At 43.2% G+C, this 27754-nt stretch overlaps 1 protein-coding gene across 3 annotated transcripts in view; it reads left to right on the forward strand.

Moving 5' to 3' along the window:
• Positions 1 to 27754, forward strand: part of KCNQ5 (potassium voltage-gated channel subfamily Q member 5) — a 624758-nt gene that overhangs the window by 563815 nt on the left and 33189 nt on the right. For all 3 annotated transcript variants that reach the window (XM_027550934.1, XM_027550933.1, XM_027550935.1), the window contains one exon: positions 27569 to 27677. In XM_027550934.1, coding sequence (XP_027406735.1) covers positions 27569 to 27677 — 109 coding nt within the window. The remainder of the gene's footprint in view (positions 1 to 27568; positions 27678 to 27754) is intronic.

The following is a 27754-nucleotide window of genomic DNA, read 5'->3' on the forward strand; positions in this document are numbered from 1 at the left end:
TCCAAATATTTTTCTCAGGTCCTTTCTCGCTTCTCCTTCTGGGACCCCTATAAGTGAATGATGGTATGTTTAATGTGCCCCAGAGGTCTCTTAGGCTGTCTTCATTTCTTTTCACTCTCATTTCTTTGTTCTGTTCTGTGGCAGTGATTTCTACCACTATGTCTTCCAGGTCACTTATCCATTCTTCTGCCTCAGTTATTCTGCTATCGATTCCTTCTAGTGTATTTTTCACTTCAGTTATTTTATTTTTCATTTCTGTCTGTTTGCTCTTTAGTTCTTCTAGGTCTTTTTGAAACGTTTCTTGTGTCTTCTCAATCTTTGTGCCCCATTCTTTTCCTGAGATCTTGGATTATCTTCACTATCATTTTTATGAGTTCTTTTTCCAGCAGCTTGCCATCTCCACTTCATGTAGTTGTTTTTCTGGGGTTTTATCTTATTCCTTCATCTGGGATGTAATCGTCTGCATTTTCATTTTGTCTAACTTTTGGTGATTGTGGCTTTCATTCTATGGGCAGCAGGATTGTAGTTCTTCTTGCTTCTGCTGTCTTCCCTCTGGTGGGTGAGTCGTTGGAGAAGCTTGTACAAGCAAACCTGATGGGAGAAAGTGGTGATGGGTAGAGCTGGGTCTTGCTCTGGTGGGCAGGTCGTGTTCCATAAAACTTGTCTGCTAATGGGGCTATGTTCTGCACCACCCCACCATGGTTGTTTGGCCTGAGGCAACCCAGCCCTGGAGCCTACAGACTCTGTAGTGGGGTTAATGGCAGCCTCCGGGAAGGCTCACACCAGCGAGTTCTTCCCAGATCTGCTGCTGCCATTATCCTTGCCTCTGCAGTGAGCCACAGCTACTCCCTTCCTCTGCAGGAGACCCTATAGTACTTAGCAGGTAGTTTTGGTTCAGTCTTCCATGTGGTCATTGCTCCTTTCCCCGGGTCCTGGTGCACACAAGAGTTTATGTGTGCCCTCCAAGAATGGGGTTTCTGTTTCCCCCCAGTCCTGTGCAAGTCCTACAGACAAATACCACTCCAAAGTCAGGAGTCCAGCGGCGACCTGGATGAGTGATTCTGGCTCAGACAGAGTCAAGCCCTCGCTGGTCATGATGTCATCTCAGGGCTCAGCTGGGGGTGGGGATATTGTCCCCAGCTCACTATAGTGCTTGCCTACAAGTCTCATCTCTTCCCCACATCAGCCCCTCCATTTGTTTCCTAGATGTCTTTGTGACATGCAGCTGGCAGAGAGAAAATGCTCTCCCTCTCTCAAGAGATGCTGTCCTGACCTGGCCTCATCTCTTCTGATTCAGAGGAAAGTGCTTTGCACGGCTTTCTTCCCCCAGGAACCCTATCCATCTCTTTACTTCCTAGATTTCCCAAGAAGTGGTCCCCTGTGCCCCACCTGTCATAATGTATGTGTGTGTGCATGTCTCAAGATGGACCCTTCACAGGGTGCTGCATTCCCTTCAACTGGTGGGGTTCCATTCAAGTCATCTTAATTTAGGGGGACTGCCCAGGACTAGCATTCTGCTGGGCACTGAAGGAGCCACCTGAGTGGACGTGACCCATCTGTCTGTAAATTTTACCACCAGCCCTTCCCCAGTTACAGTTGACTGGCACTTGTGTGGGGGGAAGGCATCTTCCTCACTCTGCAGCCTTCACATTTTTCACAAAATAAGTGCAAAGTTAGCTATTACACAAATCACAGAATTTATCCCTTAGGTAAGGGAAGCACTGTTGAACTGCATGGTGATTTTTCATTTGTATATTTCAAACTATTTCCTTCAAAGGCACACTTAGTTTTCTGCTCCACAAAGGGAAGCCAATATGACACAATTTTAAAATTATATTTAATTGCTCTCATGGAGTGTTCTACTGGGTGAAAAAGAAAGAAAGAACAAGAAAAGGCCAGGATCCTTTCAATGGCTGACCCAGGAAAATGCCAAGTTACCCAGGCTCTGCTTTCTGTATATGCAGCATGAAGTTCAAATTATTGTAAATTGCTTTATTTTATTTTCAATGTCAGGTTTTTCCCAGCTTCTCTTCTCTTGCCATCCTTTTCCTCTGTTGCCGTGTACAATACATAACAACAGTTCCTAAAATCTGAAAATATAGAAACCTCAGAAGAATATTGCCTGGGGAAAATTAATCTCTGTACCTCTAGTGACAAAGATTCATTTGCACATGAAATCCTGAATTCCCGCTGGTGAGAGATTTGCATCTTTCATTAATCTTACACAGTAGCAACTGGTGTACATCATTCTGTCGGAGCCAGTGACTAAGCTTTCCCCAGATTGTTTTGAACCTGTGTTCCAATGGTTTTGTGCTTTGATCGAAAAATGTCATGACCTCATGACATCTTGCATTTGCATTTTCAAGCAAAGTGGTCCTCTCCCCTCAGGCTTAGTGGCTTAAAACAGCATCCGGCTTTCATCTTGCACTTCTGTCGGGCAGCCCTTTGGGCTTGGCTGGACTCATCTGGGCACCTGGGATTAGCTGCTGGCAGGACCCATCTCTGCTGCACGAGGTCTCCCAGTCTCCAGCAGGTCAGCTGTGTCTCATGGTTCTGGGTTCCCTAGAGAGTGTCACCCAACAGAAGTCTGTGTGCCTGATGCACAGTGAGGCCAAACCATACTGAAACATTGGAGTTTGGAGCAGAGAAAGGTTTATTGCAGGGCCAAGTAAGGAGAACAGGTGACTCATGTCCCCCAAAGGCCCCAGACTCCTTGAAATGTTTCACAAAGCATTTTTAAAGGCAGGTGAGGGAGGGATGTTGTTGCAGACATCTTGGTGTCCGAATCCTTTGTTCTCGCAGCTGTCCAAGTAGGTCAGGTCACGATGCAGTGCTTAGTCTCTCAGTCATGTTGACTTTCTGTGGCCCCACAGACTGTAGCCCACCAGGCTCCTAGGTGCGTGGAATTTTCCAGGCAAGAATACTGGGGTGGGTTGCCATTTCCTCCTCCATTTAACCCAGGGATTGAACCCGTGTCTCCTGTTTCTCCTGCATTGGCAGGCAGATTCTTTACCATTAGTGTCACCACGAGGGAAGCCAGGTCAGGCCACAATGTCCTGTAAACGTCCAACAAGACGAATGTTATTCTCTGTTCTGCAATACCTTGTCTCCTCGTGAATGGAAAAGTATTATATCCTTAAGGTCAGAGTCTTGAAAATGAGCTCTTTCTGAATGTTTCTGGCTATAGGCAACATTCTTAACTCTAAGCAAAAGCAATAGAATACAAAGGTTCAAGTAAAGGAAACGGATCCAAGATGGAGTCAGGCTTGTTCTCTGTTACAAGAGCAAGAGCAGAACCTGCAAGGTCTGCTCAAGACTCGCACAGAGTGACGTCTGCTGCATCCTCAGGGTCACAGGTCACAGGACGGCCTGACGTGGAGTCCAGGGAAACAGGCCCCAGTGTTGCACCTCACCACCTGCCACTCTTGTTATGTGCAGTTGGTTTTGCAGACACAGTGCTGATGTCTGAACACTGTGTGTTCCTCCACTTCCAGAGCCTCGGAAAGGACGAGAAGGAAGACAGCATCCTTAGCACCTGATACGTGCCAGGCGCTGATGAGGCCTTTCCCATCTGTTGGCTCCTTCAACACCCACACAGCTCTTTTGCAGATAAGAAAAAATTGAGACTCAGAAAATCTAAATAATTTGCCTATGTAGCTCAGGCTAAATAGGGGGCCAGGGTTTGGAATTGCACTGAGGTATGGTTCCAAAGCTCTTCACGTCCTGCTGGGCTGCTTAGCGGATTTCTTTCAAGTCATGTCACGAATGAGTGAACGCGTGAAATGTGGACTAAATCTGCTGTAAGTTCAGTGTTAGTCAAATGACTTGTTATCTGCTTTTAGTATGGCAAATCTGCTTGGGCCATACCCCCTTAGTCATTATATAAACTATAAGTATTCTTACCCATCCTTTCAGATGTCAAGGTAATGCATCAGTAACTCCCATTATTTTTTGAAAGGCACACTTAAATATTGCCATCTTCAGCCAAGCTCATCCAAATGGTACCAATGTTGACACCTTGGCGTTTCCTGGCAGTATCACTGCTCACCAAATAAGAATTGAAAGCTGAGGAGAGTTTACCAGATCTCTTTTGAATTCCCCAACAGATTTGATTAATGAATAATGCAGATTTGTAATTCTACTGTTTGTTGGGCCACTGCAAACCATGGCTGTTTGATTGAAGTCAGATGTCTCTGAATATGGTTCAAAAGAAACAGAGTTCATCTTTTTGTACGTAAGATTAAGTAAGTTCTTTTAAGTCACTTTGCCATGTTTCAGAATGTTTCTCCCTGGGGTGAAGTACTGCCTGCCTGAGTCTAGAGTGGCAGGAGCCATCCATTGACCTCTTCCAGTTTGACCTAGTGCAGTTATTTTACTGTGCTCAGGGCCAGCTGAGACCATGCCAGTAGGCGTGGATAGTGACTGTCTCAGTTACCTGCGTCTGGTTGGCCTTTGTTTTCTTATAATCACTTGGCTTCTCGTCTGCCTACAATGCAGGAGACCCAGCTTCAATCCTTGGGTCAGGAAGATCTCCTGGAGAAGGAAATGGCAACCCACTCCAGTACTCTTGCCTGGAAAAATCCCATGGACAGAGGATCCTGGCAGGCTACAGTCCATGCAGTCACAAAGAGTCAGACACAACTGAGCGAGTTCAGTTTCACTTTCTCTGCTGCTGCTGATGCTAAGTCGCTTCAGTCGTGTCCGACTCTGTGCGACCCCATAGACGGCAGCCCACTAGGCTCCTCTGTCCCTGGGATTCTCCAGGTAAGAATACTGGAGTGGGTTGCCATTTCCTTCTCCAATGCATGAAAGTGAAAAGTGAAACTGAAGTTGCTCAGTCGTGTCCGACTCTTAGCGACCCCATGGACGGCAGCCTACCAGGCTCCTCCGCCCATGGGATTTTCCAGGCAAGAGTACTGGAGTGGGGTGCCATTGCCTTAGGATTACCCAAATGTTTGTTCCAAAAAAGGCAGTCCTGCTCGACTACAAACGTACCTTGCTTTTATTGCAAACGCTGAGATGACTTACTGGTGAGACTACAAAAGTCTACAAAAGTCGATATGTGTGTATATGGGTTAAAAAAAATAATGTTTTCACAAAGCTGTGAGGTTTATGTCTTTATTTTTGTTACCAAAACCTAGTACACTCTTCTGTACATGAGTGCTAAATAGAAAGAAATGGAATTTAGGAGGAGAGAGAAGCTTTATTTCTTTGCCAAGCAAAGAGGGAACACAACAGGCTGGTGCCTCCAAAACCTGTGCCCCACTTTGAGCGGGTAGTGAGAAGTTTTTATTGTCATAGTTCAAAGGGGGTATAATCAGCTTGTGGACATTGATGGTAACTGGGAGTCAGCACCACCAACTTTCAGGTTCCTTCAGGTCTGGGGTGTTCATGCTTGTGGGCACCACATCATCATTAATTGTTAGCTTTTCCTTCCTAGACAGGGTTTCAGTGCCTGCAAAACAGCTCAACAATATTGTATCCCTGGAGGGAGAATCAGAACCTTGCCCCAAGACTGCGCTGTTGTTTCCTGGGTATTCTTCTCTTGTCGCTGTCTCTGCCCCCTTCCCTAGTTAAGCATTGCTTGAATCTGCCCTTGGGAACTCCCGGAGGCTGAATGAAGGCTGTCCCCCATAATCAAGAAATGGGGGACACTGAAAGATTTTGTGCCCAGGAGCCCCACAGGGCTCTCTGCTAGGTATCATTTTCAATTGAGTATAGTGAGTTCTCAAGAATTTTTTTATGAAAATTAAATTAATCCAACACAGTGGTTAAATGCACAGTTTTGGAATAAAAGAGAACTTGTTTCAAATCCCACAGCCCCTACAAGGTTGGCTGAGAGGAGGCCATTGACTTAACCTCACTGTGCTTGCATTCATTCTTTTTCTAAAGTAGAAGGAATCAGATCAGATCAGATCAGTTGCTCAGTCATGTCCGACTCTTTGCAACCCCATGAATCGCAGCACGCCAGGCCTCCCTGTCCAACACCAACTCCCGGAGTTCACTCAGACTCACGTCCATCGAGTCAGTGATGCCATCCAGCCATCTCATCCTCTGTCATCCCCTTCTCCTCCTGCCCCCAATCCCTCCCAGCATCACAGTCTTTTCCAGTGAGTCAACCCTTCGCATGAGGTGGCCAAAGTACCGGAGTTTCAGCTTTAGCATCATTCCTTCCAAAGAAATCCCAGGGCTGATCTCCTTCAGAATGGACTGGTTGGATCTCCTTGCAGTCCAAGGGACTCTCAAGAGTCTTCTCCAACACCACAGTTCAAAAGCATTAATTCTTCAGTGCTCAGCCTTCTTCACAGTCCAGGCTTGTTGGTGTTCTAATGAGATGTAATGATGTAATGCGTGTAATATTCTTGCCCAACACAGAATAGGTCCTCAATGCATTGAATGTATTGCTACTATTTGTTAACTCATTAATGCTAATTTCAACATTAATTTTAATCAGTTAATATCCTGGCCTTGATTAATTTTCATGTTTCATCTTCATTTCTTCCAGTACTTAATGGCAATTTCTTTTCTTTTCTTTTTTTTTAATTCTGGCTGCCTTCAGTCTTCACGGTGGTATACTTCTCTTGCAGAGCGTGGGCTCTAGAGTACACGGGCTCAGTTGTTGCAGCATGTGGGCTTAGTTGCCCCACAGCATGTAGGATCTTAGTTCCCCAACCAGGGGTTGAACCCAAGTCCCCTGTATTACAAGGCAGATTCTTAACCACTAGACTGCCAGAGAAGCCCCTGATGGCAATTTCTATCAATGGCAAGAAAGGGAAAGTGTTAGTCACTCAGCTATGTCCAACTCTTTGCAACCCCATTGACTGTAGCCCCCAAGGCTCCTCTGTATGTGGGATCTTTCAGGCAAAAATACTAGATTGATTGATTGCCTTCACTCAGTCGTGTCCGACTCTTTGCGACCCCATGGACTGTAGCCTACCAGGCTCCTGTGTTCATAGGATTTTCCAGGCAATAGTACTGGAGTGGATTGCCATTTCCTTCTCCAGGGGATTTTCCCAACCCAGGGATCAAACCCATCTTCCACATTTCAAGCAGATTCTTTACTATGTGAGCCACCAGGGAAACCCTATCAATGACAAGTGAAAGTTTAAAATTATATGATCATACAAACTTTATATCTCTATTCCTTATAGTGAGTTTTAGGAGTCTTCTTGTTAAATAATTTATATAATCACAGAAAGAAATTAATCATCCTTATTTTATCTCAGACTATTTTTTTATCATGGATCATTGCTTTTATTAAAGATGACAGAAATAATTCATTTGTTCTGGAAGAGAGGTGTTCCTTTACTATATGACAGGACATAATAGTTTACTATATGGCAGTACATGGCCCATAATAGTTGCTCAAAATAAAAAATATTTATTGTGAGTGAATAATTAACAGATAATGAACAAGTAAATGATTTAATATTTATTTGGAGTGAATCCATGCACCCTCTTGATAGAAATTGCTTTAGGATTATAAAAAGCCCCCACACAAATGAGATTGCTGAAGCACAGAATGTGATATTATTATTAAATTGTTTATTGCTGAATCACTGAATGTTGGGGTATTCAATAAACGGTATTTGAGTTATTTTTAAGATAATGAAAATCCTGTATTGCCTTATAGTTGCAATAACTTTAAAAGAAGTATAAAAACACACTCCAGTGTTACCCTTTGAATAAAGATGGTGAATATAGTAACCTGTGCAATTATAAAGAATTTTTAAAGTATTTTTTCATCTTCTCTATATCAGCAGTTAGCTAGGCATTATTATGGTGTGATCAGCAATTACAGCAGTAGAGACCATGTTAATCATTTTTTAACACTCTCCAGTGCTTCAGATCATCACACAAAACAGAAAGACCTCTTTTAATTAAGTGTCAGGAGCTATCCAGGAAATTTTGCCAGCATTTCTGCTAGCCAGTTAGTAAGGTTAATTGGCAATCCTTAATAGAGAATCTTAGAGAAATTTGTATCATAGTTAACATAATTTAAGATGCTGATAATGCATGAGTTATCTACTCAATCAGCATGACAGGGATCTTTGAACTTACAGAGAAATTGCTCAAGTGTCTTACATAATGTATCTGTCATTAGGGTAAATTAGTATTTCCAAATGTTGCTAATTAGCAAGCCTGAGAACAAACATAACAAAAATCAGGTTTTCCAAATTGCAAGAGTGCTGGTTAGTAAACACAGATTTTTGGTAAACACAGATTACCACTTTGACTGAATTCCCCATTCGAGATTCCCGTGGTCGGCAGGCATTGTGCATAGTATGTTTTACCTTCCTGGGAATCATCAGGTGTGCTGAGTGTGTACTGAAGGTTAAGATAACTCATACTTTAGGAGGTTACAAGAATGTAGTTTTGTAATATTTGTGCCTAAAATTGGTTGTGACTTGTGTTAAAGTAGGATGAGCTGGAAGGTGAGAGATCCTGTTTTCCAGCAGTGATAAATGTGAATGAAGTGCTGATTGCTAATAAAATGTCCACAGGGTCGGGGGGTGGGGAAGATGCAGTTTTGGAAGAATAGGGATGTGGTGTCCTAATTCTGAGGTGACTGTGGAAACTTTTAAAAAGTTAAAAAAGAAGAAATAAGAAAGAGATGGAAAACTGAAGTGCTGGAGAAGACTCTTGGGAGTCACTTGGACTGCAAGGAGATCAAACCAGTCCATCCTAAAGGAAATCAGCCCTGAATAGTCATTGGAAGGATTCATGCTGAAGCTAAAGCTCCAATACTTTGTCCACCTGATTCGAAGAACCAGCTCATTGGAAAAGACCCTGATGCTGGGAAAGATTGAAGACAGGAGGAGAAGGGAAGACAGAGGATGAGATGGTTGGATGGCATCACCAACTCAATGGACATGAGTTTGAGCAAACTCTGGGAGATGGTGAAGGACAGGGAGGCCTGGTGTGCTGCAGTCCATAGCGTCATAAAAAGTTGGAAATGACTTCTGAACAACAACAACGAACAAGGAAAACTGGGAGTGGGAACCAGATGAAAAGACTATGTCTTCAGCCCTTTCCAATCTACGGTGGAGGGTCGTGAGGTCACACTTAGGGCAGGTAGGGAGATTTGGGGTAAATGGGTGGGGTGAGACATAACAGGAAATAGAATGCATCACAAGTAGTAGGAGCCATACTATTTCATGAGCCTTTTAGGTGTTTTTTGAGCCTTTGAGATATTTTTCAAAGAATTCTTATTTTACCAAAGTAATAAATTTGCCTAGTTATAAAAGTCAAATAATACATATTAACACAAAATGAATCATGGAGTTAAATATAAAACATAAAGCTATAGAATTTTTAGAAAAAACAGAAGAGAAAATTTTCAGGATCTGGAGCTAAGCAAAAAACCACAACCCATGATAAGAAAATTGACAAAGTAGATATCATGAACATTTAAGATGTTTGCTCTGCAAACTACCTTATTAAGAGGATGAAAAGACAAGTTGCAGGCTGAAAGAAACAATTTACAAACCGTATGTCCTGCATAGATAAGAAGATTCCAGACTCAACAGTAAAAAAAGAAAAAGAAAAGAAAATTTGCACTAGAAAAAGGAGCAAAGACAGAAACAGACATTTCGATAATGAAGGTATAGAGATGTCAAATAAGCACATGAAAAGATGTTTATATTCATTTGCTACTAGGAAAATGCCAATTAAAACTACAGAAGATATCACTACACACCTATCAGAATAACCAAAGTAAAATGTAGCAATAACAGAAGATGCTGGGGAGGATACAGAGGAAGGAGTTCTCATATGTTGCTTGTGGGAATGTAGAATGATGCAGTCCTTCAGGAAAACAACTTGGTAGTTTCTTATAAAACTAAGCATGCAATTATTGCATGACCAAGAAATTGTATTCTTGGGCACTTATCCCAGAGAAAGGAAAACTTTTATTCATAGAAAACGTGTGCATCAATGTTCATAGCATCTTTATTCATAATAACCAAACACTAGAAGCAACACAGATGCTATTCAGTAGATAAATGGTTAAACAGACTCTGGGACCCATGTACCAAAGATTCTATCCAGCCCTAAAGGTGCAAAAGCTTTTGCTATGCACCATTCGCCTGAATCTTGAGGGAAATATGCTGAGTAGAAAACAGGCCAGTTTCAAAAGGTTGCACAGTATATGATTCCATTAATGTAACATTCTAGAAATGATGAAATTGTAGAAATGGAAATGAGATTGGTGGCGGCCAGGAGTCATGGAAGCTGGGTTATGGGAGGGAGAACAAGGCTGTGAAAGGTCAGCACAGGAACTCCTGGTGGTGATGGAGCCATATCACGACTGTATCACTGAGCATCCTGGCTGTGCTGCAGCTCTGCAAGATGTTATCATTGGGGGAAATGGAGTAAAGGGTACAAAGGAACCCAGAGTTACTCCTTGCAGCTGCTGCTACTGCTGCTAAGTCACTTCAGTCATGTCCGACTCTGTGTGACCCCATAGACGGAAGCCCACCAGGCTCCCCCGTCCCTGGGATTCTCCAGGCAAGAACACTGGAGTGGGTTGCCATTTCCTTCTCCAATGCATGAAAGTGAAAAGTGAAACTGAAGTCGCTCAGTCGTGTCCAACCCTCGGTGACCCCATGGACTGCAGCCTTCCAGGCTCCTCCATCCCTGGGATTTTCCAGGCAGGAGTACTGGAGTGGGGTGCCATTGACTCCACAATTACATGCTTGAATTTGCAGTTGTGACTAGCAAAATTGAAAGTTTTAAAATAATAAAAGTCAAACCACATAAGCTCTTTATATCAGGACAGATATAAAGAGCTCTCCCACTTGCCTCAAGTCTTCCACTCTACCCTGCAGACCTCCTTTCCGGAAGCAACCATTTCTGTTTTTCCATTGTTTCTTCTGATACTTATCAGTGGCTTTTTTTCAATAGTACATGCATGCAACTAACTTCTGATTAATCAACTTTGAACGTTTTCTATTAACTTAAAATTCTAGTAAATGAAGGTTTCACTCTTTTTTTTTTTCACTGTTGCCCTTCTGCAGAGCCTGCCATCATTCCATAAGTTTTTATAAGTTAAAACTCAGCATTTACATTATGCCTGTGTATTATGTTGTATTACCACTACTTGCTTTTCCAATGGTAAATGAATGCCCTATTTCTTGCCGGCGTCGCTTTCATAACTCTTTCCACATCTTCCAGTCATCCTTCAGTAAAAATGTCTGCAAGGTCCTCTGTGTCAGCTAAACGACCCAGTTCCACTGTGGTTTTTCACAGACACCCCCTCCTCCTTTCCACTGGCTTGGCTGCTTGCCAAGCCCGCTGGAGACATCAGCTCTGACTTCCTTCTGATTTTCTTCTAAACTGTGTGTCCAGCCTACAGGGGCCCATGACTTTGTCTTTCTTGATGGGAGGTGTAGCACTGACTGCTGTCAACGTGCACGGGTCCCTCCAGTCCTACCTGGACGGAACCCCCTCCACCTGGCCCACAGTGACCACCAGGGCTTCCTTCACCCTCACCCCATGATTCTTGCTGTGTCTGCTGCACCAGGCTTGTCCTCACTCTTAGTTTACACCCCCATTTTTATGGGGTACATCGTCCAGGACATTCTTGGGAAAAAGCACAGAGAAAGAAATATTTTTTGAGATCTTGCATGTCAGATGACTTTTTTCCATCCTCTTGCTGCTTGAGAGGTTGACTTGATATATACTTTTAAGCCAGAAATAATGTCCTTTGGAATTTTGAGGGCATTGCACCCTGATATGCTCGTTTTCAGGACTATTAAGTCCAGAGCCTTTGTGATGTTTGAAGGTGGCCAGTGGTGGATGTTGCTCGTTTTATGTTTGGAATTTTGTACAACCCACTTTTACCCTAGTGTGGTAAATTTTCATAATGAAATTCCTGGGTATGAGTGTATTTTTGTCTACTGTAGTGGAGATTCAAGGGGTCATTTCAAACTGGTGAATCATGACCGTCCGTTCTAGAATGTTGTGTGTGTGTGTGTGTGTGTTTAATGAGCTCTTCCTTCATCTTCTCTGTCTCATGAAAATTCATCATTTAGAGGCAGGGTATGGGGACTGGCCCTCTGACTTCCTTCTCCCACTTTCTGCTTCTTTGTCTTTTTGTTCTATTTTCTGGGCATTCTGGTCAATTATCATCCAAACCTGTCATTTCTAAGGTTCTTCATTGCTGCTGCCCTTGTTTACTGTGTCCCTTTTTTTGTTTCATACTTCTGGTATCCTACCTTATCTCTGTGAAGATTTTAATGACAGTGTTTTCTTTTACTTCATTTTGGGTTGATTTTGATCTCTTTGAATTCACTAATACCACAGATATTTTTTCTCATACTGAAGTGTTGGCTCTCACAAGGGTGACTAGAACTTCTCAGCATATGGCCAGTGTCGGTCAGCTCGACCTTCTCTGTGGGTTGATCTGGGTCAGTCTTTTCCTGGGGAACCTCTGAGGTTAGTTGTTCAGTCGCTCAGTCATGTCTGACTCTTTGCACCCCCATGGACTGCAGCATGCCAGGCTTCCCTGTCTTTCACCATTTCCTAGAGCTTGCTCAAACTCATGTCCCTTGAGTCAGTGATGCCATCCAACCATCTCATCCTCTGTCACCCCCTTCTCCTCCTGCCTTCAGTCTTTCCCAGCATCTTTTCCCAGCTCTTTGCATCAGGTGGACAAAGTATTGGAGCTTCATCATCAGTCCTTCCAATGAATATTCAGGATTGATTTCCTTTAGGATTGACTAGTTTGATCTCCTTGCAGTCCAAGGGACTCTCAAGAGTCTTCTCCAGCACCACAGTTCGAAAGCATCAATTCTTCGGCACTCAGCCTTCTTTATGGTTCAACTCTCACTTCCATCCATGACTACTGAAAAACCCATAGCTTTGACTCTATGGACTTTTGCAACTTTTAATACACCATCTAGGTTTGTTATTGCTTTTCTTCCCAGTAGCAAGCATCTTTTATTTTCCTGGCTGTAGTCACTGTCTGCAGTGATTTTGGAGCCCAAGAAAATAAAATCTGTCACTTACCTTCAACTCTTTCTTCTTGAGCTGGTCAGAGTCCTCAGAGGGAACTTCTCCAGACTCCTACCTGGAGGTGAGATCCTGCTGCCCTTGTGATGGTGACCAGCTGTTAGTGGGTTCTCTACATCTGGGCTGTATATGGTCACCTGACACCCACCCCCAAGAGCTCCTCACTTGAAGCCCTGCAGCCAGTATCCTGCGGTAAAGAAGCAGAATCAGGCAGACTCCACACCACCTTCCTCATCCCAGTTACCTTGCAGGTTCTGGCAGGTCCTGACTGGTCTGAGGTGTGAGTGTTGTTGCTTCTCAGCTTTTCCCAGCCTTAGCTGGGGTTTCTGCCTGGGGTCAGCTCGCCAGCTACCCAGCTTGCCCATTTGCCTTCCTACTTTCAAAATTATGTGGCTGCTGCCTCTTCTCTTCCTGTTATGGGTTTATGTCTTTTTTAAAAGCATCTCATCCCTATACGTCTAATGAGATTTTCAGAGAAGTCAAGATTAGATGTGTGTGTTCATTCTAGCATCTTAACCCAGAAAGGAACGTCTGTCTTGTGTGTGTATGCATGTGTATTGCTTATTGTATATGAAAGTCAGATTTGGAGATTGATGCTAGGCCATGCCAACAGCAAAGTTGTCAGGTCCAGTCAAAGGCCAATTGTATTTTCTCTTTACTGTGAAAGTCTTCTACGGAGCTGAAGGTACTTACAGCCATTTTCATGGTGTATACAGCCATACTTTTCAGAATGTGGTAGTCACAGGATAATCTAGATCTAACTGTTTTTAGGCAGGAAAAAGAAAAGTAAGCTTCACCTTCTCTACTAGTGTATTTGAATGTATCTCTTCATTTCTGCTGTGGGTATTACAACTTTGTTTTTGGTCCCAAATTTTCCCCTCCACATAGAGAATGTTATAACAACAAAAAATACAACAAATATCAAGCACAACTAAATTATGTATTCTCTATCAATACATAATCTTCAATTGTGCTAGCAGCGTTTGCATCTACCTTGGTAAAAATATATAGGAAAATGCAATTACCTGTTCAAAATATTAAAATTAGCTCTTTAACTAGAATATTGCTGTATAGGGCAAGGATAGTTTATTTTGAAACCAATATACGTCAATGGCAACAGATATGAATACTGGAACTTTTCCTAATACTATACAGCCTAGAAAAAAATTTCATGAGCATATGTTCACAAATGGAACAATTTCCTTATAGCATTATGTTTTATTTCTATCAGAATTCAGTGAGATGATGTCCTAATTCTTAATAAAATCTCACTTCTCAGCTATTTACTCCAAATCTCCTAGGATTCCGAATGGAGTGACCAATAGTCAAAGGACTGAAATCTCCCACTTTGTCCCTACAGTACTAACACTGCACAGCACTGGGTTAAAAGTCACACTTGGAAAAGCATAAGGACGTGAGGATCCCGAGGTGCCACGTGAATTCTCAGTGTGTGTCACTGTAATATATTAACATTCCATTCCCAGAGATTGCTCTTGAAGAGGAAAGTGAGTCAGGATGGGCCTCTTTGTTATGTGAATATAGAGGATGTGCTCTCGCTTGTTGTACTGGCCGTAAAATTCTTCTGTTATTTACTGATTGTAAATTTATAGACTCAAGAATTTAAAGTGCACTGACCTAAAATAAAAGCCTAAAATAAACCTAAAATAAAAGCCTAAAATAAAAGCTCAGTATACAGTATTTATTCAACAGATATTTCCTGAGTTCTACTATAGAAGTTATTCATTCTTTTACTTTGAACTTATTTACCTCAAATATTTTTGTGGATCACTGGGAGAAAATCCTATTTTAAAATCTTATAGCAATTAAATGCTATGAGGAAAACTTGGATTTTTTGTTTTTCACAGTAGGATCTCAAAAGTGTATCTAGTCATGAGAGATCATCAAAAAAAAAAATCCAGAGGTTAGCTGGTGAGCTAAACTTTGTGATCAGTCAGAGTTCAGAGTTGGAGGTATCACTCACCCTGACTTGTTGCCCCAGTAAATATTAGATTGCTTAACCCTGTTCTTCACCCCAGGCTCTTGAGATAACCAGAGAACAAGATTACACTCCAGGCTTCCCAGGTGGTACCAATGGTAAAGAGCATGCTTGCCAATGCAGGAGATGTTAGAGACACAGGTTCTATCCCTGGGTAGGGAAGATCCTCTGGAGGAGGACATAGGAGTCTACTGGAGGGAATCTACTCCAGTATTCTTGCCTGGAGAATCCCATGGACAGAGGAGCCTGGCAGGCTATGGTCCCTGGGATCACATACAGTCAGACACAACTAAAGCAATTTAGCACAGGAAGATAAATAATGAACACAAACTAGTAAATTGTTTAGTATGTTGGAAGGTGACAAGTGCTGTGGGGGGTGGGGGGGTGGGGGAAGGTGACTAAGGAGCTACAGATGAGTGGAGGGGGTAGCAGGAAGCCTTGGGTAAGGTGGGTCAAGTGGTCCTCCTGGAGACATGGGGCTAAACAGAGGCCTCAGGAGTAGGGGAGCTCCCAGGCCATCTGGAGGGAGCATCCCCAAAGGGAGCCCAGGGTGTGAAGTGCAGGGAGCAACCCCAGGTCTGGAGAAAGCTCTCCTGGAGGGAGCTGATGAGAAGGTAGGGGAGAGGCCAGCACTCAGGATCCTGTAGGCCTGGTGAAGCTTTGGACTTTTAGTCTGGAAAAAATCTGGAGATTGGTGCACAGGTACACGTGATCTCAATTTTCAAAGGACTCAGTTCAGTTCAGTTCAGTTGCTCAGTCGTGTCTGACTCTTTGTGACCCCATGAATCACAGCACACCAGGCCTCCCTGTCCATCACCAACACCCAGAGTTCACCCAAACTCATGTACATTGAGTCGGTGATGCCATCCAGCCGTCTCATCCTCTGTTGTCCCCTTCTCCTCTTGCCCCCAATCCCTCCCAGCATCAGGGTCTTTTCCAATGAGTCAACTCTTCGCATGAGGTGGCCAAAGTACTAGAGTTTCAGCCTCAGCATCAGTCCTTTCAATGAACACCCAGGACTGGTCTCCTTTAGAATGGACTGGTTGGATCTCCTTGCAGTCCTTCAAAGGACCCCTTTACCCTTAATTACTCTGTGTCTTGACAAGTTATATAACCTTATGGAGGTCAATCTGGAAAGAAGAAAAAACACAGGAAAACAAAAGGGATCAAAGAATTGCAATTCGGGTACATGTATTCAATTATGTCCCGCTTCATGGCCTTGTAGTGGTGAAGGGTCTTCTACAACTCACTGAAGCTATGATCCATTCTATCAGGAGCTACCCAAGACTGAGGATCATAGTGAAGAGTTCTGACAAAACGTAGTCCACTGGAGTGGAGAATGGCAACCACTCCAGCATTCTTGCTGCGAGAACCCCATGGGCAGGATTAAAAGGCAAAAGGAAATGACACTGGAAGATGAGCCCCCTCAGGTAGGAAGCTGTCCAGCATGCTACTGGAGGGCAGTTACTAATCGCTCCAGAATGAAGCAGCTGGGCCAAAGCAGAAGTGACACTCAGCTGTGGCTGTGTCTGGTGGTAAAAGCAAAGTCCAATGCTGTAAAGAACAATATTGCATAGGAACCTGGAATGTGAGGTCCATGAATCAAGGTAAATTGGACATGGTCAAGCAGGAGATGGCAAGAGTGAACATCAACATCTCAGAAATCAGTGAACTAAAACGAACAGGAATGGGTGAATTTAATTCAGATGACCATTATATCTACTACTGTGGGCAAGAAGCCCTTAGAAGACATGGAGTACCCTCATATTAACATAAGAATCTGAAATGCAGTACTTGGGTACAGTCTCAAAAACAGACAGAATGACCAGTTTTCTTCCAAGGCAAACCATTCAACATTACAGTAATCCAAGTCTATGCCCCAACCACTGATGCTGATGAAGCTAAGGTAACAGGTTCTATGAAGACCTACAAGAGCTTCTAGAACTAACACCAAAAAAAAAAAGTCCTTTTCATCATAGGAGTCTAGACTTCGAAAGTAGGAAGTCAAGCAATACCTGGAGTAACAGGCAAATTTAGCCTTGGAGTACAAAATGAAGCAGGCAAAAGCTAATAAAATTTTGTCAAGAGAACACACTGGTCATAGCAAAAACCCTTTTTCAACAACACAACAGATGACTCTACACATGAACCTCACAAAATGGTCAATAATGAAATCAGATTGATTATATTCTTTGCAGCCAAAGATGGAGAAGCTCTATACAGTCAGCAAAAACAAGACCTGGAGCTGACTACTGCTCAGATCATGAGCTACGTATTGCAAAGCTAAGCTAAGTCACTTCAGTCGTGTCCAACTCTGTGTGACCCCATAGACGGCAGCCCACCAGGCTCCCCTGTCCCTGGGATTCTCCAGGCAAGAACACTGGAGTGGGGTGCCATTTCCTTCTCCAATGCATGAAAGTGAAAAGTGAAAGCGAAGTCGCTCAGTCGTGTCCGACCCTCATCGACCCCATGGACTGCAGCCTACCAGGCTCCTCAGTCCATGGGATTTTCCAGGCAGGAGTACTGGAGTGGGGTGCCATTGCCATATTGCAAAATTCAGCCTTAAATTGAAGAAAGTAGGGGAAGCCATTAGGCTATTCAGGTATGACCTAAATAAAATTCCTTATGATTATACAGTGGAAATGATGAATGGATTCAAGAGATTAGATCTGGTAGACAGAGTACCTGAAGAAATACGGATGGAGGCTCATAACATTGTATTGGAGGCAGTGACCAAAACCATCCCAAAACATAAGAAATGCAAAGTGCTAAAGTGGCTGTCTGAGGAGGCTTTAGAAAGAGCTGAGGAAAGAAAAGAAGTGAAAGGCAGGGGAGAAAAGGAAAGATACACCCAAATGAATGCAGAGTCCAGAGAATAGCAAGGAAGATAAGAAGGCCTTCTTAATTGAACAATGCAAAGAAATAGAGGAACAAAATAGAATGGGAAAGACTAGAAATCTCAAGAAGAGAAGGGAACATTTCATACAAGGATGGGTACAATAAAAGACAGAAATGGTAAGGACCTAACAGAAGCACAAGAGATTAAGAAGGGATGCAAGAGTACACAGAAGAACTATACAAAAATGGTCTTAATGACCTGGATAACCACGATGGTGTGGCCACTCACCTAGAGCCAGACAGCCTGGAGTGTGTAGTCAAGTGGGCCTTAGGCAGCATTACTATGGACAAAGTTAGTGGAGGTGATGGAATTCCAACTGAGTTATTTTAAATCCTAAAAGATGATGCTGTTAATTGCTTCACTCATTATGTCAGCAAATTTAGAAAACTCAGCAGTGGCCACAGAACTAGAAAAGATCAGTTTTCATTCTAATCCCAAAGAAAGGCAATGCCAAAGAATCCTCAAACTAGAATCCAGTTGTGCTCATTTCACATGCTACCAAGGTTATGCTCAAAATCCTTCAAGCTAGGCTTCAACAGTAGGTGAACTGAGAACTTCCAGATGTACAAACTGGGTTTAGAAAAGGCAGAGGAACCAGAGATCAAATTGCCAACATTCACTGGATCATAGAGAAAACAAGAGAATTCCAGAAAAACATCTATTTCTGCTTCATTGACTCCTCGAAAGACTGTGTGGATCACAACAAACTGAGGAAAATTCTTAAAAAGATGGGAATATCAGATCATCTTAATTGTCTCCTGAGAAACCTGTATGCAGGTCAAGAGGCAACAGTTAGAACCAGACATGCAACTGACTGGTTCCAAATTGGGAAAGGAGTATGTCAAGGCTCTATATTGCCACCCTGCTTATTTAACTTATATGCAGAGTAAATCATGCCAAATGCCAGGCTAAGTGAATCACAAGCTGGAATCAGGATTGCCAGGAGAAATATCAACAACCTCAGATATGCAGATGATCCCATTCTAATGGCAGAAAGTGAAGAGAAACTAAAGAGCCTCTTGATAAGGGTGAAAAGAGCAGAGTGGAAAAGCTGGCTTAAAACTCAACATTCTAAAAACTATGATTATGGGATCTGGTCCCATCACTTCATGGCAAATAGAAGGAGAAAAGTGGAAGCAGTGACAGATTTTATTTTCGTGGGCTCCAAAATCACTGCAGATGGTGACTGCAGCCATAAATTTTAAAAAAAGATTGCTCCTTGGAAAGAAAATTATAACAAACCTAGACAGCATATTAAAAAGCAGAGACATCAGTTTGACAACAAAGATCTGTACAGTCAAATCTATGGTTTTTCCAGTAGTCATATATGGATGTGAGAGTTGGATCATAAAGAAGGCTGAGCACCAGTTAATGCCTTTGAATTGTGGTGTTGGAGAAGACTCTTGAGAGTCCCTTGGACTGCAAGGAGGTCAAACCAGTCCATCCTAAAGGAAATCAACCCTGAATATTCATTGGAAGGACTGATGCTGAAGCTGAAGCTCCAATACTTTGGCCACTTGATGTGAAAAATGGACTCATTGGAAAAGACTGTGATGCTCGGGGGGCAAAAGGAGAAGGGGGCAGCAGAGGATGAGATGGTTAGATGGCATTGCCAGTTCAATGGACATGAATTTGAGTAAACTTTGGGAAATAGTGAAGGATGGAGAAGCCTGCCATCCTGCAGTCCATGGGATAGCAAAGAGATATGGCTTAACAACTGAGCAACAACAAAATTTGGGTAGAGACACAGATAGTACCCTGATTATAGAAGACCTGATGAAATCGGGATTTTTAATGAAAAGGGAAAAATAGAAGAAGAGAGATGATGAGGTAGGTTGTTTTTAAGAAGAGTCACTTGGTGCTTACAGGCTAAACTAGATTCACATTCCACTGAATACTCAAGCAAAACAGTCACAAGATAAACATTCATTTTCCTAAGTCTCCTCAACGGGGGGTTTACTCATCCTTGCTGACTTCTTGGGAGGCTGGCCATTCAGCCCAGTTCACCAGGTCAGAAAACAGGACGTGAGGCGGTTCCCCCAGGATGGCTGCTCCAGCCCCGTTTTAAAGGTCCCACCTACCTCATTTCTCACAGGGAGCTGCAGCTCCTGCATCTCTAAAATGAGCACAGTATATCCCATCAGTGTGATATCTTAAAGTATAGCTCATCTTTGTGCACCATCCCACACACAAGGACCCAACGAATGATAGGCCTAAGTCCAGTCCTAAATTTCTACATCCAGACTTTACTGAAGTCAAAAGGAAATGCTTCCCTCACAAAGCAAACATGTCCCTGAGTGTTCTGGGGGCAGCAGGTACCTGGATGAGAAGATACAGGGACGATGGATGCATGGGGTGAAGAATGGGGTCCCTGCCCTCGCTGCTCACTGTCTGCCAAGGAAAGGGGCTTGTTAACAGCAAAATAACAAGAAATATAAGAGTTTGTACCCAGAACAGGAGACAGGGTAGAGTCAGTGTTGGGAGTCAGGCTACATTTCCCGGATGTCGAAGACTCTTGAAAGGCTCATAGTTGGAAAGCTGGATCTGAGGTTTCAAACTCTGCCCTTCTGCCCTCATTCTCTTTGCTTCGGATAACTCAAATTAAATAGGAATTGCTCAACTGCAAATGGGCTTCCCAGGTGGCGCTAGTTGTAAAGAACCTGCCTGCCAATGTAGGAGACATAGGAGACTCCACTTCAATCCCTGGGTCGGGAAGATCCCCTGGAGGAGGGCATGGCAACCCATTCCAGTATTCTTGCCTGGAGAATCCCATGGACAGAGGAGCCTGGTGGGCTGCAGTCCACAGGGTCACAAAGAGTCTAAGATGACTGAAGTGGCTAAGCAAACTGCAAAATCAAATTCTACTTTTCAACATGGCACAAAAATTCTATGCATGCTGAAATGTAAATGATTTATTATAAGTATCCTGACATTCTTATCTTTCTTCTCATTTTGGGATGCTCCTTGCTTTTCTGGTGCTCTCTGTATATAGTCATCTGTCCACTGCAAATTAAGCATCCACAGATTGCTAGCCAAGAGAAAAAAAAAAAAAGGAGAGCGGGCCATGCAGAGGGCGGCCCTTGGGAGAGCGGGCACAGGTAATAATGCTCAGACAGTACCTTGAAGAACTATGTGTCATCAGTATTGCTGCAGCACGAGATGAAACTCCACGTAATAAATGAGGCTGAATGAGGGCTTTCAAGCTATCAAAACAAAGCTCCCCCTTTCATGGCAACCAGCAATTCAACTTCTAATCTGTGCTGAGGAATTGACTTTGACGTTAAACATCAGTTGATGCAAAGGAAAAGTTCCTAGAAGGGAAGAGGCCAAAATTTAATAGGATTTGCCTGAGTGTTAGAGCTATAAACAAATGTTTCTCATTCTACATGATTTAATTTAAAATTCAAATTTTTGAAGTTTCTGGAGTAAGCATGTATTACTGTCATAATGAGAGAAAAACAAAAGCTATTTGAAAAGGCAAAAGTCTAGAACAAAACATATATCATCTGGAGGTTTTTTTTTTTTTTCCTGGGGTTCTTATTGGCATCTTGAGGACCTAGCAGAACCCAGCAGAGAACAGAAGAAAGGTCCCTGCCAAGGTCATAGCAAAATGAAATTGTGCCATGGGCGTCAGGGCCCAGGTGATTATTCTAAAGTCTAGCGGGATTAAAGGAGATGCCTGTGAACTAGCACATGCCTAAAGTGGAGACTCGAGGATGATATTTAAGATGTCAGGAAGTGATAGTGGGGAAGAGGTAATCAAAAGACAAGTTGCAAGGAAGGAACCCTTGGGAAATCTATCACAATTCATAACAGGTTGTAATAAATTAGTTATCACCACCGTTGATAGTGGCTATTTTAATGCTTGTTCCTTATAGAGCAGTGGAATAGAATCGTTACACGGTCCACTTAAATTTCTGAAGTGTATCATGAACTTGTAGCCCTCACATTTTTACTATGAGAAACATATTACACTAATGATTTCCAGTAAGTTCTCCAACTTGGGAAGATTTTTTTTCTTCATTCTGATTGTTCTCCTATTTTTCAAATACTCTTCAAAAACCATATATTATTTTTGTGATGGAAAAAAACTTTAAATTCCATAAAGAATTTTAAAAGTGCTGTCAGTCACCTCTAATCTCATGCCCTGACACAGCTAATTTCATTTTTACATATTCACTTATAGCTTGTTTTCTTTATATATATCACTGTACATAGTCATTATCAGCAAGAGGATTTGGGCTCATATTTCAATTTTACTAAACATTTAAGGATACTTTCATACTATCATATACTACTCATAATTATTTTTTATCATAGTTGTGTAGTACATCATCATGGTCAAATACTATAATTTATGGATTCCTATTTGGGACATTGAAATTTATATAACCATCTCTCTACAATAGGCAATAATGCAATAACCATTTTTCAGTTCAGTTCAGTTCAGTGGCTCGGTGGTGTCCAACTCTTTGCGACCCCATGGACTGCAGCCCGCCAGGCCTCCCTGTCCATCACCAACTTCCGGAGTTTACCCAAACTATGTCCATTGAGTCGGTGATGCCATCCAGCCATCTCATCCTCTGTCGTTATTACATTATCTTTATTTTTTATAATTGTATTTATTTCTGGCTGCCCTGGTTCTTCATCACTACGTGGGCTTCTCTCTGGTTGTGGTGAGTGGGGACTGTCTCACTGCAGTAGCTCCTCTTGTTGTGAAGCACAGGCTTCAGTAGCTGTAGCTCGTGGACTCAGTCGTTGCGGCTCCCAGGCCCTAGAGCACCGGCTCAGTAATTCTGGCACCGGGGCTAAGTTGCTCTGACGCATGCGGGATCTTCCCGGATCAGGGATCAAACCCTTGTCTCCTGAATTGAATTGGCAGGTGGATTCTTTACCACGGAGCCACCAGGGAAGCCCTATCTTTATTTTCTTTTTGAAATTATTTTCCAAAGATCATTTCTCTGATAATAAATTGTAATAAATTATAAGATTGCTGATTTTAACTTTTTTAAACTCTTGTTGCCGTGAAATTTTGTTCTGACTTACATTGTCACTAACAACATCAAAGTGTACCAGTGTGACCTCAGATTTTTTAGTGTTATTTGTTCTTTTACTATTCGATAGATATAAGTCCATACCTTCAAATACTTTTGTTTTTTTTATTTCTAATTAGGTTGAAAAGTTTTCTGTCATTTTTTTCTACTGGTGGTCTTTTTTGACTGACTTATTTGTATGTTTATATTTTGGATTGTGATCCGTTTAAATAGGTTTCCTTATACATTGTAAATATTAAGCTTTTTTATAGCTTCCAACTTTTTCCTGATCAGCACTTTCCTTTGCTTTATAATTGACCATTTCAGGTAGTAACACTTTCTGCATTCATGACCAAGGCTGTCCGCTGCCTCCTTTATAATTTCTCCTAATGACCATACATCAAGCCCTTATCATTTCCTGCACTGATGAAACAAATATTTTCTGTTAGGTTTTGACAGTTTTGTCTTATTTTGATCTCTGGACATAATGTAGCTCCTTGTGTGTGAAACTGTAATGACTTCCATGAAAGAGAACAGGGTCATAGCCTGAAGAGCAGGTCTCAAGGCTGAAGGGTGGAAAACAGTGGCTAGAATTCGGAACTCAGAGACCTTCGGGCTGGACAAAAAGATGGTGAAACTTGTTCCCAAGTCACCAGTTTGTAAGGGGTTTCTTTTTCTGGTTTTCGTGATGTGATCATTTCCTGTTGTCTTGGGAAGCACCCATATTGTCTCAATTGTGCGAAATACACTAGTAGTGCGAGGGGAGACACGGGGGTGAGTCTGAGTCCAGTGGTGACTAGTCACATGCCTAGGCTCCAGCTGGGGGTCACGGAGGGCACCATTCTCCACATCCAGTCACACAGATTCCTCGGCGAGCTTTCATAAACTCTCTGAGGCCTAGGTTCCAGCCTGTCCTGGTATTGATATTTTTTTTAAACAATCTCCAGGTGAGTCTAAGGTGCAGCCAAGGTTGAAAACCATTGTAATCGTTTCATCAGGCAATGTAAAAGAAATCTAATCCATAAGAGCAGAAGACCAAGAGAAAGAACTAGAAATTCCTGGTTCTTTTTTTTTTTTTCATAAACACCTGCCTCTTGATGGCAATATTTATGGTGGGACCGGAAAAAAATGGTCTCTGGATGTAGCAGAAGTTTCCAGAATGCTTTCTTTATGCCTCTCTCTCTTTAGTCTATAAGGTCCAAAAGGTTCTATCCAAAAACTAAGGAATACAGTTTCCAAAATATGGGGGAACAGAGTATTTGAAAGTAGATCTTGAACCTGCTAATTAATAGGAGATGGAGCAGGTGGGAGAGACAGAAGGTTATGTTTCCAGCTTCTTCTCCTCCCAGCACAGATGGGACATGCAGGGGGCAGGCCTTCAAGATATGCAAGGCTCAGCCACCGGTAGTGGGGCGTGGGGGGCACCTCACCCTGCTGGCACATGGCCCTTAAGGACGGGGGTTTTCAGGTCTGCTCATGTGAGCTCCTGTTCCCGTGACCACATTCCCCAAATGTCAGGGCAGGGGAACAGCGATGTCATCGAATGGCTCCGAACCAGTCATGGCTGGAAGCTCAGTGCCCCACATCCGGGGCCTCAGAGGTCAGGCAGGGTTTTAATCCTCTAGGAATCATGACAAAGACATTTAATGTGTTATAAACCTCACTCGAAAGAATACGGACATCTCAAGACACTTATGAATCAGAATGATGGCATTCCCCCCAATTTTGTGGCTTTGAAATAAGGGGGAAATTTTTCTAACTCAGCCCTTGCTTCAATACATGCCAGTAAGGATTATTTCCTATTAGTTTGTTCTGACCAAACTTGCAAAAAGAAAAACTTTTTTTTTTTTAATGGAGAGCTTAATTTATGCCTTGAATAATCAAGTGGTAAGTGGTGTGATGAAATTCCCTAATGAGATGCCTTGGATACAGTGACGCCCACCCTCTGCCCAGCCTGTTTCTAATCAAGACAGAGAGACACAGAAGGTCTCACCGGGGCAGGATGGGGGTGGAGAAGGCTGTGTCATCATTGTCAGAGATACTCCCAGTTCCGCTTGCATTCAGCGTGAACCTTATAGTCTCACTCTCTTTACATCTGTGCTTATTGTGACAGCACCTACCTGCTTTAAAAGTTTTCCATTAACCTCATAATAATGAAAGGACCCTGACTTTTATGTTATTTGACTCTCTGGGGGCTTCCCTGGTGGCTCAGTTGCTAAAAAATCTGCCTGCAATGCCAAAGACTTGTAAAGATCTTTATTCCAAATAAGGTCATATTCTAATGTTCTGAGTGGACATGAATTTGGGAGCAAGACATTCCACCCACTACCCCCAATTAAGAGCAGGTTGGGATCAAACTGAAAGAAGAAATGTGGAAAGTTCCTGGAAGGATGTTGTTTAATCTCAGGCATGAAGTTTATGTGCTAAGAGGGCTGTGGTTAATAGGTTAATGTGGGTTAATAAGTCAACCAAGCAAACTGGGCCTGCTGCCCTCGAGGTGTCAGTGAGTCAGGACCAGCCATCAACACAGAGTCAATGGGCGCCTTCTCATTAGAAGGGTGGCCCTCTTCCACGGAGAGACGCTGAGGGTCCCCCAGCCAGTGGGACAGGCTGTGCCCCTGAGCTCTCCTGAACTTCAGGCTGCCTCCGCTGCCCCCTGTGTGTGTCCTGACACTGCTGATGCAATGCAGAGGGCAAGAATTGGACCATAAAGAAGGCTGAGCACCAAAGAATTGACGCTTTCAAACTGTGGTGCTGGAGAAGACTCCTGAGAGTCCCTTGGACTGCAAGGAGGTCAAACCAGTCCATCCTAAAGGAAATCAACCCTGAATATTCATTGAAAGGACTGTTGCTGAAGCTGAAGCTCCAATACTTTGGCCACAAGATTGGAAGAACTGACGCATTGGAAAAGATCCTGATGTTGTGGAAAATTGAAGACAGGAGGAGAAGGGGATGACAGAGGATGAGATGGTTGGATGGCATCACTGACTGGATGGACATGAGTTTGATCTAACTTCAGGAGTTAGTGATAGACAGGGAAGCCTGGTGTGCTGCAGTCCACAGGGTCAACGAAGAGTCAGACACGACTTAAAGACTGAACAACAGCAGCTCCACTGACCACTGCTGAGGCCTCGAATGAGGCGCTTACCTTCTTGGAGCCTTGATTTCAGTATCTAAAAATCAGGCTTGTCATCACCAACTTGTCCAGTTGCTATAAATAAGAAAACTAACACGTGCAGAAGTTTTGTCTAAGTGCCTGGCATACGTTTCAGCAAGTGGTTATTATTATGATCATTATTGTGAGGTCATGGTTCTGGAGAACCCCCTTAGGATGAAGCTTGGGGACCAGAAGGCCAGAGGGACCATGAACAAGCTGTGAAGACTCATCTGCATCTTTTCCCCCTACTCCGCTCCTGGCATACAATAAACCAAGTAAACACACAGTGAATCATTGAACTGAGTGATGCATCAGCTGAGTTCCAGATGTGAGCCCTGCTCCAATAAATGGGCTGCTTATAGTCATTCAGGACTTACAGCCTGACAAGGACAGCCCATTTCAAAGTCTCCTTCTTCTATGATGTAGCAGATGGTCACTGAGCAGAGCAGGTGACAGAAAGCAGTTTTAGTCCCTTGGTGGTGGTGTTCAGTCACTAAATCATGTCTGGCTCTTTGAGACCCCATGGACTGCAGCATGCCATGCTTCCCTGTCCTTCCTACCTCCTGGAGTTTGCTCCAACTTATGTCCATTGAGTCAGTGATGCCATCCAACTATCTCATCCTCTGTCATCCCCTTCTCCTCCTGCCTTCAGTCTTTCCTAGCATCAAGGTCTTTTCAAATGAGTCAGCTCTTTGCATCAGGTGGCCAAAGTATTGGAGCTTCAACATCAGCATCAGTCCTTCCAGTGAATGTTCAGGGTTGATTTCCTTTTGGATTGACCCGTTTGATCTTGCTGTCCAAGGGACTATTCTTTATTCATTTCATAAGCCCTGACTAATTGGTGTTTATTGTAACCCTGCTTCCTTTTCCAAACTTTGTAATTAAACCGAAAGTTGTTTTGCCCAGTTTCTGAGGCATGGACTTTCTTATCCCGTCTGAGAACCTGCTCTCAGTTTCAGCCCTGCTGTCATCAGCCAGCTCTGCCCATGTCGAGTAACTGACAGGGAGACAGTGTTCTTGGAGCCAGACGCTCAGCACCCTCGTTCAGGGTGTGGGGCTCCTGGGGTCACGATGTGGGCTTCAACCTCTGTCTAGTTGCCAGTTCATTAAATGTCCAAAACCTGCCTTCCTAACTCCAAACAGCTGCTTTCTAAACTCTGGCTATTAGCTTCAAAAGAACTGAGCAAAAGAGCAGTGTGGATAAGCACAAATCCATCACCACTGCTGGGAAGAAAGGATGTCAACAGCCCCATGTCCCCTGGCAGACAGTTCAGAAGGGTAGTCATGTCAAGTTACGTGAAATGGGTGATCTTGCAGGAAAAGGAGAAAGAATAATAGCAATTGGCAGCCTCACACGTGTGGATTTATAAGCCGAGTCTGTGAGGCCCCCATCCCTATGGAAGACCAGTTGGGGAACGAGTTTTAAATCACCGCTGTGCTGTCATCTAACTCGCCCTTTTCTCCTACAGCTGACACAGCCCTTGGCACCGATGACGTGTACGATGACAAAGGATGCCAGTGCGACGTGTCCGTGGAGGACCTCACCCCACCGCTGAAAACCGTCATTCGGGCAATCAGGTCGGTGAGAACGTTTCACAAACTGATTCTGAGACCTCCCGCTCATTGTTTCAGTCACTGTGTTGCTAAGTTCTCTT

This window comes from Bos indicus x Bos taurus, chromosome 9 (genome assembly GCF_003369695.1).
Source record: "Bos indicus x Bos taurus breed Angus x Brahman F1 hybrid chromosome 9, Bos_hybrid_MaternalHap_v2.0, whole genome shotgun sequence".
NCBI lineage: Eukaryota > Metazoa > Chordata > Mammalia > Artiodactyla > Bovidae > Bos > Bos indicus x Bos taurus.